The 15434-nt window shown below is 40.8% G+C and overlaps 1 protein-coding gene across 5 annotated transcripts; it reads right to left on the minus strand.

Moving 5' to 3' along the window:
* Nucleotides 1-131: 131 nt before the first annotated feature.
* Nucleotides 132-11133, minus strand: LOC146575738 (ran GTPase-activating protein 1-like). Of its 5 annotated transcripts, none has more exons than XM_085270586.1 (16): nucleotides 10998-11133; nucleotides 10096-10215; nucleotides 9870-9997; nucleotides 7893-7952; nucleotides 7624-7803; nucleotides 7357-7491; nucleotides 6983-7141; nucleotides 6483-6596; nucleotides 5936-6035; nucleotides 5722-5806; nucleotides 4613-4760; nucleotides 2543-2659; nucleotides 2338-2443; nucleotides 1336-1424; nucleotides 1125-1246; nucleotides 132-766 (listed from the first exon to the last, which is right to left on the minus strand). In XM_085270586.1, the coding sequence occupies exons 2-16, from the start codon at nucleotides 10205-10207 to the stop codon at nucleotides 685-687; spliced, it is 1737 nt and encodes a 578-aa protein (XP_085126712.1). In that variant the 5' UTR covers nucleotides 10208-10215; nucleotides 10998-11133; the 3' UTR covers nucleotides 132-684. The 5 variants fall into 5 exon arrangements, with proteins under 5 accessions (XP_085126712.1, XP_085126716.1, XP_085126714.1 ...); XM_085270590.1 differs by having other exon boundaries at nucleotides 1082-1246; XM_085270588.1 differs by lacking the exon at nucleotides 10998-11133 and adding an exon at nucleotides 10710-10821.
* Nucleotides 11134-15434: the final 4301 nt, after the last annotated feature.

Genomic DNA, 15434 nt, shown 5'->3' on the forward strand with positions numbered 1-15434 from the left:
ATATGGGTTTATGAGACTTGCAAATCACTGCATTCCAGTTTTATTTCCTTTAAACAGCATTTTGTCTTTTTTGGAATCGGGGTTGTAGAAACTACACAGTCAGCTTGCAGACACTTAAAAAAAACAACAACAACACTCAAATGAGCTTTATTTTTGCAACACAATTTCATCAACAACTGTCTAACCTGAAAATACATTTCAATTTATTTAATGCATTTTAATGTGGTATGTTACAGTCTTGTTTCTGCTTGTCAATAGATATTTTAATATCACAATTTGACAATATTTGTGAATATATAACAAATATTTGGTGTGAAACAAGAGAACAGCAAAGGTGAAAATTAAATAGAGAAGCCACAATAGCTGCAAGTGCCAAGTCCACACTGATCCTGGTTTACAGCTGTCATCTGTGGAGCGTGAGGCCTTTTCTCATTCACCCATATACAAAGAAGGTGAAGTTAAAGGTGTCAGTGCTGTCTGGTAGTTATTTGAACATATACAAAAGGCTTCAACAATTTCACACCTTCAGAGCTTTTTCTATTTCATAAGACATATTCAAGTTATGTCCGAAGTCCAGGGAAAAAAGGGGTTTTCTCAAGTGCTCCTCTTTTTTACTTTTGTGTTTGTGTGTGCTGGTTTCCAAAGGCCATGAATGATCAGTCTATGCGCACGTGTCCACAGTCCTCAGCTCTGAGACCGGACTCTCTGCAGTGTTGATTGGAGATTGTTTTTAGCATTTCCACATGACTCCAAGGTCTTGTTATTCCTAAGAATGACACGTGCAGATTGTACAATTATTTATCCTGTATTACAATTTTTTCATTAAAAGATCTGGAGATTTTCTAGGATCCCATGAAACACCCCAAAATCAACAATAATTATTTAATTATTAATTTTTTTATAAGTAAACTGCACCAAAATATTGCATTATATAAATAGTTTAATCAAGAATATAATGAATCCTCTCCAACACAAAAGTGAGATAAAACCAGGGCGAATTAATCACCATCTGTTTACGCACCTGGTGCAGAAGCATTTATGTGCTACGTTACTAAGGATAGGAAATAATGGCGTTTTGTACCTGGAAGCTGCCTTTTGATTGGCTCATTCTGTCACGTCCTTACCGGGACATGAAGGCCTCCAGCACAGCCACGCTCTCTTTGGGGAAGTAGTCCTGTCGAACGACATGCTCCAAAGCTTGGAGGTGGCCGGGGACCACAATCACAGGTTTCACCTTATCCTCGCTCTGAAGGTAGAGGACCAAAAACATTAGGGGGGGGGGGGGGGGGGGGGGGGGGGGCAAACCAAAGACACATTTTGCAGAGTGTTTCATACCTTAATAAGTCCAAGCAGCACTAACAAAGATGATACAAAGCTGTAGCCTTGGAAGGAAGAGGAGGTGAAAGCTTTCCTCAGGAGCCCATCTGCAAGAGGAAAAACATCTTTACAAACAGAATTTTCAACACTGGAATAACACATCACTGACAACAAGTTTAGTTTCTCCAACTCCAAGCACTACAAAACACACATTTATGCAAAGCAAAATAAGATTATTTATTTTTTTAAAGCACAACTTTCCATCCACCAATTTGTTTGTTGATGGGAAAAATTACAATAATATGAAAAAAAAGTGCAACGTGTGGGGAACGTATACATATATATATCGTTATATCTTAAGGTTAGCGTGGCTCTCTTGGATGGAAACAACTACCAGCATCTGAAGCTAATGATTTTATACTGCTTCATAAATCCATACACACCATGCTAGTGTAAAAACAATGAAAATAAATAAATAACATACATTTAAAAAAAAACAAAAAAAAAAAAAAAACTCTGGCACATACTGTATACAACAACAGAAACAAATGCCAGTTTTACATGTGGCTTTTGTTCTAAATAAACCTTTAAGTGGATCTATTATTATAAAGCTCCACTTAAAATTTTTGACTCCGTATGAACTCGACGAGACCGGTGAGGACAGAAGCCCCGCCCACCTTCCGCACAAACCCTTTGTTTGCAAGTGGCAGCCAAACGTGACAGCTGGCTCTAACTGTGATGAGCCAAAACCACTTTTTCCAGAGTAGACTGAGCTTTCTAATGACTTAGATGAAGTAAATTGTAGGATTATTTAAATAAAATTAAATAAAAATAATTTAAGAGCATTTTAAGCTTCAGCAATAGCTGAAAATGAGAAAACTATACTAATACTCAAAGTAATATGTGAAAAAAAGAAAAAGAAAGAAAGAATCAAACAGCTTAGCACAAAATAACTAAAATACACAAATGTCACACAAGTCTGGCATTTGCAAGATGACTCAACTCCACAAAGTGTCTTACCAATACTGTCCAACACTGCATTCTTCACTTCAGTATTGTCCTCCTTGTACACAGATGCAATCTTGAGGAAGGCTTCAGCTGTTTTTGTAGCGTCTGAAACATCCACCTGGGCCCGGAAGAAGAAATGTTTACACACTAAAGAACTGCTGGATCTTTGCATAGGATTACAAGTGTGTTTTAATGTCACTGGAGATTTCTTTGCTACCTGCTGCTCAATAAGCAATGCTCTCGTGGGGCCCAGTTTAAGCAGTTTGTCAGGGGAGGGAAAGCTGAGGAAGGAGGAGACTTCTGGGGGTCGAGGTGTTGACTGTGGGGTGGAAAACTGTAAGAACAAGGCAAAAGGAAAAAGTCAAAACACAAATGTGTGCATATGATCACAGCTAGTGTGGATTTTAGACTTCCTGTCACCTATTCAGTACAGAATGAGGCTTCTGTTAGACATAATAGTGACGTCCCTCAATACTTTAACATGTTAGTCATCATTTGGATTCAATAAGGCCCATATCTTACATATATCCTACTTAGAACTAGTGTATATTTTTTTCCTTATACAGTGGGGCAAAAAAGTATTTAGTCAGCCACCGATTGTGCAAGTTCCCCCACTTAAAATGATGACAGAGGTCAGTAATTTGCACCAGAGGTACACTTCAACTGTGAGAGACAGAATGTGAAAAAAAAAAATCCATGAATCCACATGGTAGGATTTGTAAAGAATTTATTCGTAAATTAGGGTGGAAAATAAGTATTTGGTCACCTCAAACAAGGAAAATCTCTGGCTCTCACAGACCTGTAACGTCTTCTGTACGAAGCTTTTCTGTCCCCCACTCGTTACCTGTATGAATGGCACCTGTTTGAACTCATCATCTGTATAAAAGACACCTGTCCACAGCCTCAAACAGTCAGACTCCAAACGCTGCCATGGCCAAGACCAAAGAGCTTTCGAAGGACACCAGGAAAAGTATTGTAGACCTGCACCAGACTGGGAAGAGTGAATCTACAATAGGCAAGCAGCTTGGTGTGAAAAACCAACTGTGGGAGCAATCATCAGAAAATGGAAGACATACAAGACCACTGATAATCTCCCTCGATCTGGGGCTCCACGCAAGATCTCATCCCGTGGGGTCAAAATGATCATGAGAACGGTGAGCAAAGATCCCAGAACCACACGGGGGGACCTGGTGAATGACCTGCAGAGAGCTGGGACCAAAGTAACAAAGGTCACCATCAGTAACACACTACAACGGCAGGGAATCAAATCCCGCAGTGCCAGACGTGTCCCGCTGCTGAAGCCAGTGCATGTCCAGGCCCGTCTGAAGTTTGCCAGAGAGCACATGGATGATACAGCAGAGGATTGGGAGAATGTCATGTGGTCAGATGAAACCAAAGTAGAACTTTTTGGTATAAACTCAACTCGTCGTGTTTGGAGGAAGAAGAATACTGAGTTGCATCCCAAGAACACCATACCTACTGTGAAGCATGGGGGTGGAAACATCATGCTATGGGGCTGTTTTTCTGCCAAGGGGACAGGACGACTGATCCGTGTTAAGGACAGAATGAATGGGGCCATGTATCGTGAGATTTTGAGCCAAAACCTCCTTCCATCAGTGAGAACTTTGAAGATGAAACGAGGCTGGGTCTTCCAACATGACAATGATCCAAAACACACCGCCCGGGCAACAAAGGAGTGGCTCCGTAAGAAGCATTTGAAAGTTCTGGAGTGGCCTAGCCAGTCTCCAGACCTCAACCCCATAGAAAATCTGTGGCAGGAGTTGAAAGTCCGTGTTGCTCGGCGACAGCCCCAAAACATCACTGCTCTCGAGAAGATCTGCATGGAGGAATGGGCCAAAATACCAGCTACTGTGTGTGCAAACCTGGTAAAGACCTATAGTAAACGTTTGACCTCTGTTATTGCCAACAAAGGTTATGTTACAAAGTATTGAGTTGTATTTTTGTTATTGACCAAATACTTATTTTCCACCCTGATTTACGAATAAATTCTTTACAAATCCTACCATGTGGATTCATGGATTTTTTTATCACATTCTGTCTCTCACAGTTGAAGTGTACCTCTGGTGCAAATTACTGACCTCTGTCATCATTTTAGGTGGGGGAACTTGCACAATCGGTGGCTGACTAAATACTTTTTTGCCCCACTGTAGAGATTTAATGGTTAGAATTTAAAAAATGATAATTACAGACACATTTGATGCCATTTTACTCATTTAACTTGAGCCAACTTGTGTTAAAACTATTGCAATGAACAGACATGTCTTACCTTATTGCCAGTGCTTTCCTCTTCCTCCTCTTCTTCCTCTTCTTCCTCTACTTCCTCCTCGTCCACATCGTCCTCGTCGTCATCTTCTTCCTCATCGTCGTCTTCGTCCTCCTCGTCATCATCATCTTCTGGCTCGCCCTCATCATCACTGAAGAAGTTTTTTTTTTTTAAAGCACAGCTCTGTAGTGAGGACTTTGCAAAAAGACTTCATGACCTAAAGCTGCGTCCACAGTAGATGCGATTTGCGCGTTTCACATCACTTGATAAACTGATATTTGACATCTGACATGTGATGTATTTACTACCGTGTCATTCAATGGTATCCTGAGTTGGCAGCCGTTTGAATCACTCACCTGGGATTTGAGAAAAGTTTATCTCGGGTACTGTCCACGTCATGCTGGTTAGTATTTGAGTAGAGTATTTAAGAGAAGCCTGGCAGGAGGATCTCAGTATAAAGATTATAGACAGCAGATGTCAGAAGGCTCAAGAGCATCTACGGACCTCGTCAGCATGTGCCAGATAAAGGCCTATTACAATTCAAGGTTCTACACAGGCTACATTTATCAAAACGCAAACTGGCTTCCTTCCTAAAACGATTCATCCTGCGATCGAAGCGAACAAATACCGGCTTCTCTAGCTCAAAAATCCTGAACCTGTCCACACATCCGAGGATTTTGCACTAAGACATTTCAGGCCTTGTCAGAAGTTTTGCTAAAGCAAATTGCTCGGGGCCCAAACCAGACATTATTTTGGGTGAAAGCAGCAACCCTAGAATTGTCAAATAATCAATACATGTTAATCGGATTTGCACTGTTATTGGCACGAAAACTTATTCTGTTGAACTGGAAGCAAACGAAGCCACCGAGGTGGGACTTATTCCATGTCATTGGGCAACTCTTTGACTACTTTAACAAATCCAAGGCATGAAAGATGTATCTATAATATTTTGTCTTTGAGATACTTTTTTAAGTTGCTGTAAGTTCATATGAAGAACCTCAAAAAGAGAGTTGTGGGGGGGGGGGAGGCTCTGAATGTCACTTTCTGCTATGAATCACAACCACTGTGGATGCAGCTCAAGCAAACAGGAGTCAGACTAAGCTGTGATTTACCTGAGTGATCCAAGTAGCTCGCTCATGTTCATGGCTTCCATGGCGACTTTCAAGGCTCTGCAACCATCCTCTCCGATGCAGTTACCTGAAAACCAGAGATCCTTTCACACAAGCCATGAAGCCAAATGCAGCTAAAACAACATTCCTCCATAATGTCTCAAATACAAACAAACAACAGAAGCATCATGACTGACACCGACTGCATTCTTTGTACCATTTAGGTCCAGTTTCTCCAGTTGGTCCTTGTCTTTTACTGCCTGTGCTACGACCAGAGCAGCATCCTCAGTAATCTCACCGTACGACAAATTGAGCTCCTGTGGAACATAAAAACTATTTATTCAGAAAGGTGTCCCACGTACATACATATGCTTTTATTTTAACTTCTGTAACGTCACTGTAGACTTCCACTATGTAAAACAAAAGGCGTTGGATAGGAGCAGCTGTAAAGTAAAGTTTTCCTTCACACGCGAGCTCCTAGATAGGTTTCTACTGCAGGTCTATTCTTTGTTGCAAATGTGAGAGAAAAGCTTTCATGGTGACAACTGAGCGTGAATTAAACGATAAGCGTCGAAGCAAACTTTTACATTAAAGATTTTTTTATAATCAAGTTAATCGATGAATCGTTACAACTCTAATACCATCATTAACCCTGTGCCCTGTTGTCAGGATGATAGGGGAAAAAAAAATTAAATATTGTCCAAGCCTACTGCCAACAACAACTTGCAACAAAGAGCTGGCAGTAGAGGGTTGCCCTCACTTACCTTGAGGATCGGCAGCCCCTCTGACACGCTCACTGCAATCGCTTTGGCTCCTTCCGGTCGTACCAAACAGTCTCCAAAGTTTATCACCTGGATGCTCCGCAAGTGTTTCAAGGCCTGTGAAGACACAGACAGTATCTGCTGTATCAGGCTGAAAATAACCAGTACAAATGATGGTGATGCATATTTTCACTATATTCAAATCATTCTGTCCTATTTTGCAGGCACTGTACAAATGTATCTTGTGAAGGCATAACTTTAAAGAGTTATATAAACAATACAGATCTTTCCTCTGTGCCTTTTAAACCAATCACTCTTTTGTGCAGGTGTCAGTGAAGCAGATTTCCATGCCTTTTTCAAGACTATCCAAGATTCTTTTTCCAGGCCTGGGAAATGAACGTTTTCAAATACTTTTCAGGTATTTCATGAGTGCACAAACTCTGTTTAAAAAAAAACAACTCACTGTCTAGATATGCAACTACTAATCCCTTACATATGTATACCTGAGCCATGGCCATAGCCCCCTTCTCAGTGAACGTGTTGTCATTCAGATTGAGGATTCGAAGTCCTGGATTGTGTTGCATGGCTTCGGCCAGGGCGGTCACACCTGCGTGGTTGATGCCATTCTGGGGCATGTGAACCTCCTCCATGCTGCCCATAAGCTGGAAAGACAAACTTTAATCGTACACGTTCGCTGCTTACACATAAAAGATAAAACTGTAAAGATCTACTTTGAATGTGTCTGACAGCATAAACTGGCTGATAATTATTTATACGAAGTGGTCCAAGAATAAAACGTGTCAATCATTAAGAGACGTATGAGAAACAGTCGTTCTGATGAATCAAAATGAAGCCTGTCGATGAAAATCAGTCTTACCTTAAAAGCCTGAGCGAGGGCAGTGGCTCCGTCATTCTCCAGTCGGTTTCTTCCAGCAACAAACACCTTCAGGCTGAGGGGCGATCCCGCAGCGCTGGATTTTTTATGGTTGTAGATCAATGATGCAGCTAAAATCTGAGGAGTACAAAACAAGTACAGTCATAATGATCTAGGATGCATCTGTCCACTTGTCTGGTTTTCATCTTTGATGCTTTATTCTTGACAATGACGACCTTATCCAAGAACACGTGTCATCTCCACACTTACCTTGCCACCTCCGATGCCCATGCCACAGTTGTTGAGCCGTAGCTCCTGCAGTGTGTAGCAGGTGGAACTCTTTAGCAGATTCTCAATGCCCTTTACTCCATCGGGTCCAAAAGCATTGTCGCTGAGGTCTAAAACTGTGAGCCTGGCACCCGCCAGCATCAGAGCATCACCCAGTGAATTCTACAAAACAAAAATAGGAAAATAGGAAGTGAATCAAAACTAACCGCTTGGGAGTCAAAATTGATGTGTTATTGATAATCATGTAGTACCAGGGAAGGTGGGATCTCAGAGCGCAGGCGACCTGTAAACATGTCACTCCAGTAACAACGCTGAGGAGGAAGGAAGCAAGGAGACAAGAGCAGTGTCAGTGGAAGCCACAAGATGATTGACTGACTGATTGTATTCCATTACAGGGCAGTTAATCATATAAATTATTATTAGATTCACCCATGCTTGTTGCAGGTATCAGTGTGACAGAGAGCAGAAGGCTGTTTTCAGCCATATTTAAACATTGTGTCGGACTAAGTTATCAGTTCATCTGCATATGAAACTTCTTATTTTAAGTGTGCACCCAACCTATCGCCCTAAGGCAGCTGCAGGATGCCAACCCCCCTTCACCCAAGCCATGAATTGGATAAACGTTTGGCTTTCTCATTCCAGATTTTCATACTTCAAACATTTGCTATGATAAAGCACCTTTCATCATATGCCTTTGGAATATTAATATAGGGCTGGGCCATATTATACCGTTCACGGTAATACCGGTATAATGTTAGGCAACGATAGGAAAATGAAATATCGAGATAGAATATGAATAGAACGCGCATGCGCAGTGCCTTTGTTTTCATACGCACATGGCCGATTGTTGAGTGAAACAGATGAACCAGAATTGGTTTGTACAAATGGTGCAACTTCAGTGATGTGGAACTGGTTTGGTGTTTGTCTGTCAGATACACAACAAAGCACATTTTTTTGCAGAACATGCAAGCGGCCGTTCTAAGATGCTCTTAAATCTGGGAGTAATCTGGGTCCTAAACTCCGTATGCTTCAGGTCAAACAACACTGCAGCATCACTTAGAGTTAAAAACTGTCTAAATTCTTTCATCTTTAATAAAACGATCAGCATTGCTGCTTTACCAGGTGTAACTATGAAGTTTAACTTCCAGGCATCCATGAAAACAAAATTAATTACATTTAACAGAGTTAGAAGTTAGCAGGAAGCTAGCGGAAGTTAGCTCGCTAGTTTCGCTAGTTACCTAAGCATGATATTGCATGTTCTGACTGAGAGATTTCTGGAAAAAATCAAACGTACAGCTCTGCTATCACTTCCAACATAAATGAAGACAGGAAACTAAACAGCAGTGACGTTTGTAGGGTTACTGAAGTTGGGCTAGCTGGTATATAATGATGTGCTACGTGATCGCTAGCGACACAGCTATGTTAGCATAACATAAACAGTGAAGCTGGAGGACTAACGCTAACACTTTTCCACTTATAAAAGTTAACGTTAAGGTTCCTCATGGTTAGAGACAAATGCAATCGCATGGCAGGATGCTGTAAAAGGACCAATCTTCAGTCAGGAGAACAACTGAGATAATCCATCCACAATACGAGGTTAGTCATTAATATACTGCAACAACATGGGAATAGAGCAGCTGCCAGAGAATTCAACATTAATGAATCAATGGTACAGAAGTGGAGGAAGCAAGAAGAATGAGTTTAATAAAGTTTGATTTATCTGACTGCTTTGTTTCGCTTAATGTGCCTTATAATCCCGTGCACCTTATGGTCCGAAAAATACGTACTGCACACTGCAGTTTAATGTTGCAAAGCACCTCTTTTTAACTTCAGTGGATATTATACATGGTTATGCTCAGGATATGTCAGCCCATTTCCACTGGAAATGCCTTTTGGTTAAACTTTCAGCAAGGAATTTGCATTTGCACTGTTACATTTTTATAAAGCTTTAATGTACATAAAAACCAGCTTCTTGTTTAAGTGAAAATAAATGGAAGGTTGTCTTTTTGCGCTAGTAATGTTGTGGAGTTGTATTTTGTCTCGCATCAATTATATCGTCGGTTATATCGTTATCGCAAATTTTCAAATATATATCGTGATAAATATTTTTGGCCATATCGCCCTGCTCTATATTAATATTAATTGTATTTTTATTAGTTCGTATTTATTGTGGAGAAATATAAAACTGCTGAAATGTTAGAGATGATGAACAGAGAAAAACGTCTCACCATCAATGCACTCTTTGTCTCCAGGGCCTTAGCGATGGCCTGTGCTGCCTCCACACCTACAGTGTTTCCCTCCAATCTCAGAGCTTGTAAACCCTCAAAGTCCTGGATCTCCTTCACCATCTCCTCAACTGCAGAGATTCAAATGATCATATTAAAACAGGTAACACATAAGAAAAATCATTAAAGCCAAGCCTTTGGATTATTTTAGTGATTAAGTGACACTCACCTGACTGAGCATCATCCAGCTTTCTTCCCTGTCCTTTGTAACTGAGCTCTCCATCCTCCACTCCAGTTTTGGCCAGAGAGTCAGCCAACTGCGCAACGTCGTCTGTCGCCATCCTGGCACCTGAGGACCAAATGCATCACTTTTTAAACTTCATGATAAACTCCGCTGTCTGACTCCTCTGCCCAATACCAGATGCTAACAGAACCAAAACAAAAGCACCCAAAAGAAGTCATTCAAACTCTAAATTATTCAGCTGGGTGTGAACAATCTGGTTTAAAGAGCGCGGGTTTTTTCTGGAAAACCTACCCTTACTGCTAGCCTTACTGCGACACAAAAACAGCTGAAAGCGCTTGTTCCACTGAGGGAATAATGCACCTCAAACACTGATTTTAAGTCTGGAAAACCACCGGAGCTCCCATGTCTACACTGTGTAACCAGTAATCTCTACAGTCTCCTACATAACGTCTGCACTCTGTGTGCTCGTCTAATACCCGGAGACAGCCGACAGCTTTGACGTAACGGTCACTGAGACAGAGTTGTTTTGGGGTGGATTTCCTCTTACAAGCAACCGGCGCCTAGCATGGGCTAACGTTGCTACCGTTATGCTAATATACCTGCATGAACTGTAACAGGCTCGTGTCCGTGGAGCCTTTACGATCGTTTCTGTAATTTATAATCCATCTTTATGCCATAATTACATATTTTCTTATGCGAATATGAACAGAAAAGATTCACGTGCTAGCAAAGGTCCATTCAACGTGGTTACAGCTCGGTCAGTCATCTGTTAGCAAACCTTTCAAGTTGGCCCCAGCCCTCGGGTTGAATTAGTTATTTTACACACCCTAAATCGCGTTTTAGCTAAACATGAGTCTACTCTTTATATAAATGAATGCTGTCATTACCACAACACTGCTGTGCCGCTTGAATACAGTCCGGCGGGTCGCTCCCTCGCTATTGCGCCTCTTCTTCTTCTTCTTCGTGAGTTTTATCAGCGAAAATGGTGCATTACCGCCACCAACTGGTAAGGAAGGACCTTAACAAAAATATTAGTCTGTCTTCAAAAATTAAAAAGCAGCCTCATAACCTTTATATCTTGAAGTTTGTTTGTTTTTTAATTTGTTTATTTATTTTCTTTGCCTTTAATGAATAGCTTTTGTTCTTATACTGAAGTTTTAGATTACTTGTCTAAAACAAGCCAGCATCAGAACTTCAGCCAAACTACAAAAATAAAATACGAAGGTCAGCCAGGAAGTGAATCAGAAACAAAAGCAACAAATCCTGAGATGTTAATAACCCATTAATCTTCGAAAATATTCTGCCATGCCAATTTGTTATGTTTTATTTCTCATGGAAAATACAAACTAGTTGCAACATTACAGAGATCCTCTTTTATTCTTGTTCTTCTTTTGGCTGTTCCCTTTAGAGTTCACCATCCGCTTCACATCAACTCTCTGCATGTCCTCTTTCACTGCATCGATGTATCTTCTCTGTAGTCTTCTTATTATCCTCTTAACTGGCAGCTCCATCTTTAACATCCTTTATTCCATATATTCAATATCGCTTCTTCCCTTGTTATCAGTGCCACCGTCTCCAAACTAAACATCATAGCAGGTCTCACTACCATCTGAATGGTGATTTTGCATATCTTTATGATCACCAGAAACTTTAAACTCGGAGTTATGAACACTTATGCCTGCATGTGATTGTGTGTGTCCTCAGTCATGAGGTCAAACTGCACGTTTTCTCCTCTGAGGGCTGCCTTTGTAATTTCAGACACTTGTAGGTGCCATACAGCAGTGTGATGGTGGGCCTCTTTCTGATATATTCCAGATGTGTATGGGGGTGAAGACGAGTCAACAAATGGCATAGCGGGTAGGTCTTTGGCATTATGCCAAAGACCTACCCGCTATGCCTGCTGGCATATTTATGCAGGCTTTGTCAAACTGCTTTTATTCTTGTGGATGTCAGAGCTGGTAGGCCCTAGCTCGTTAAGTTAAATATGTCCAGAGCCTGTGATGCGCTAAAGGGCGGCAGTTTTATTTCAATAGAGATCAGAGGTCATCTCCTTCTATTTGTCACACTTACAGGATATGATCATGTGATTCATCATCTCTTGACTGTGCTGATCTGCTCTGCTAAACGCAAAATTTCCTTCTGTGTGCTGTGACTGTGCGGACTCAGGAAATATTATGGTACCCATAGTTGTGTGATTTTAGTTCAATTTTTGTCTTAGTGCTTAAAAGGTTTAAAATACCTTACAAATATAAGATGAACCGTTAGTTAATCATCAGTTTATCACAGTATTATATAGGTATCCTTGTTGTCCTTGCTGTTTTTAGTCTGAAGCATGCCTTCTCACCAACACTACAGCACTTTACCAGCTTCTGATTGGCTGATTCAATCATTTCTTCCCCTCCAAAATGGTGCTGTTTCATCTATCTAACATTTTTTTCATCACCACCTCATGCATCCATGTAGTTTGACCGCATAACAGAAATTAAACCATTTATAACGATTTTGTAAAGTGAAATGTAGTACATTCAGATTAAACTAAGAACCATTTTTTATGCTCAAACTTGATCATCTCCTTTACAAACAGGTTTGACAGGTTTCCAGTGCAGCAGGCAAAGTGGGGCGCAACAACCTTGCTTTTGGTTGTTAAAATATTATCATATTACCAAAATAAAACCCCTCTGAATTTTATTTTGTATAGTTATGCCTGTAAAGAAATTATGTATCATGGTTTGTATTTTTTATTGTATGCAAATACCATGTGAGTTAGAGTAAATCAAACAATATCAGCTTTATTTATACATCAGCTTAATGCCAGTTCATATCATTATTTCTAAATATTATTGAAGTGTTTCATACACTAAATTAAAAAATGTAGGGGGAAATACAGCAAAGATTGCGATGTGAGTAAAAAAAGGAAAAGAGGGGTCTAGTAAACTGGGAATAAATGTGAATGTTTTGTATAATACAGTAATTCAGTTTATTTAAGATAGCTTTTTAAAAGACGTGACAGTGCTTATACATTTGTATCTGTTCTCTAATTTCTAAAAATGTCAAATTTGAATTGATAACTCCATCATTTTAAGTCCAGTTTACATATACTGTGCCACACCTCAGGCTTTTCTTCCTATTTCCCTCCCTTAAGAATGGCTTCTTGACAGCCTTTTCACACTGAAACCATTTCTGATGACGCTTCAGTGAACAGTAAATGAATCAGCTGAAGGTTCAGGTATCAGGTCTTTGCTAGATTTCGCCTAATTTTTAAGCTGCTTCTTCTTTTGTGCTCCACTTCTCCTGTCTTATCAGATGTTTTAAGGACACACTGGACATCATGCTGAGATAATCACCTTGGTAATGGATAAATACAATTTTATATAGAATAGAATAGAATAGAATTCAACTTTATTGTCATTGCACATGCACAGGTACAGGGCAACGAAATGCAGTTTGCATCCATCCAGAAGTGCTTTAGTGATATAGATATATTACAATATATATTAGCAATAATATAGATATGTAAGTATATTACAGAAATGGGTCTATTATGGTATGTTATAATGTACACGGTATTAAGTATGTTGTGAATATTCTATAACTATAAGTATGTACAGGCTGTAGTGAGTACAAGCTATGTACAGGCTATGAACAGGATATAAATATGAAAAACTATACAGAATATGAAATAAATAACTTTACAGAAATCTGAGATATACAGCTATACAGAAATGGGAACTATGCAAGTTGTAAACAGTTGTAGGGTTAAAAATTATCGAATGTACAGAATGATTATTTACACAGAGCTATACAGTAGTGCAGTTAAGATAAGTGAGGGTGTAGATAGTTTCTACAGAGGCTATATAAAGTGCTAGTGGTTGTGAGTGGTGGTTCAGTCCATGTTATTATTGTGTGTTTGAGGGTACAGTTGTCCATTGTGTGTGTGTGTATGTTCAGTCCATGTGTTAATGTGGGTCAGATGTCAGGAGGCAGAGTTCAGGAGTCTGACAGCTGTGGGGAAGAAGCTGTTCCGGTACCTGGTGGTCTTAGTCCAGAGGCTCCTGTGGCGCCTCCCAGAGTGCAGGAGGGTGAAGAGTCCATGTGATGGGTGACTGGGGTCTTTGATGATTTTCCCAGCCCTTTTCAGACACCGCTTCCTGTAGATGTGTTTTATGGCAGGAAGTGGTGCTCCGGCGAAGCGCTGGGCAGTTTTCACGACCCTCTGCAACGCCTTCCGGTCCGAGGCAGAGCAGTTCCCGTACCAGACTGTTATACAGTTGGTCAGGATGCTCTCGATGGTGCAACGATAGAAGTTCACCAGGATGTCTGAGGACAGGTGGTTCTTCCTCAGAGTCCTCAAGAAGAAGAGGCGCTGGTGAGCCTTCTTGACCAGCTTGGAGCAGTTGGTCGTCCAGGTGAGATCCTCGGAGATGTGGACTCCCAGGAACTTGAAGCTGCTCACACGCTCCACAGCCGTCCCCTTAATGTGGATGGGTGGATGTGGGTCAGCATTCCTCCTGTAGTCCACGATGAGCTCCTTGGTCTTCTCGGTGTTAAGCAGCAGGTTGTTTCTGTCGCACCACTCAGCCAGACGATCCACCTCCTCCCTGTAGGCGGCCTCATCGTTGTCACTGATGAGGCCAATCACCATGGTGTCATCTGCAAACTTAATGATGGTGTTGGAACCATCAGGAGGTCTGCAGTCGTGGGTGAAGAGGGAGTAGAGGAAAGGGCTCATCACACAGCCTTGTGGTACACCGGTGTTCATCGTGATTGTAGATGAACAGTGGTTATCTGTCAAACTGTTTGTTTTTTGGGTTTTTTTTGTAGATTCAACTAAAGAAATGTGAACAAATTGTGTTTTTTGTTGTTGTTTAAAATGTAAAAATATAAAATTGGTTCTCTTCTAACTTGTCTGCTCTTGAGTTAAGTGCCTTTTTAATATTTGAATGATTCAAAGATCAGAGTTCAGTCGGTTAACAATCAACAACAACGCTCCTGTAAACATGGTCACATACAAAACTGAAACGAAAGAAAAAGCAGCCAAAGAAGACCTTTGAAAGACCCACAGAAAGCCCGGATACCTGGTGCTCAAGAGCACTTAAAAAATGAGAGGGTCCGACTGCTTGTGCAAAATCAAACGAAATCAAGGGTGGCTCAAAATTTTTGCACAGCACTGTATTTATCTACCAATTAATCGAGTTAATATTTTTGTAATGTAAACAGCACGGCACTGCTGTCTTCCTCGCAGGCCGCACTAAACAAACGCCGCCAGGTCTCCGAGGGTCACGATGACGACCTGAGCGCTGGTTGGCCGCGCGCTTGTGACGCAT

Source organism: Mchenga conophoros, linkage group LG4 (genome assembly GCF_057382185.1).
Source record: "Mchenga conophoros isolate Kocher_MC1m ecotype Shallow Benthic linkage group LG4, M_conophoros_male_GT1.1, whole genome shotgun sequence".
Lineage (NCBI taxonomy): Eukaryota > Metazoa > Chordata > Actinopteri > Cichliformes > Cichlidae > Mchenga > Mchenga conophoros.

Coding starts and splice junctions, on each gene's coding strand:
- LOC146575738 (XM_085270586.1), bottom strand. CDS start 10,207: ATGGCGACAGACGACGTTGCGCAGTTGGCTGACTCTCTGGCCAAAACT. Junction 7,953..9,869: donor AGACAAAGAGTGCATTGATG/GTGAGACGTTTT, acceptor CTTCCTCCTCAG/CGTTGTTACTGGAGTGACAT. Junction 767..1,124: donor CTGGAGGCCTTCATGTCCCG/GTAAGGACGTGA, acceptor TGTCATTCTTAG/GAATAACAAGACCTTGGAGT.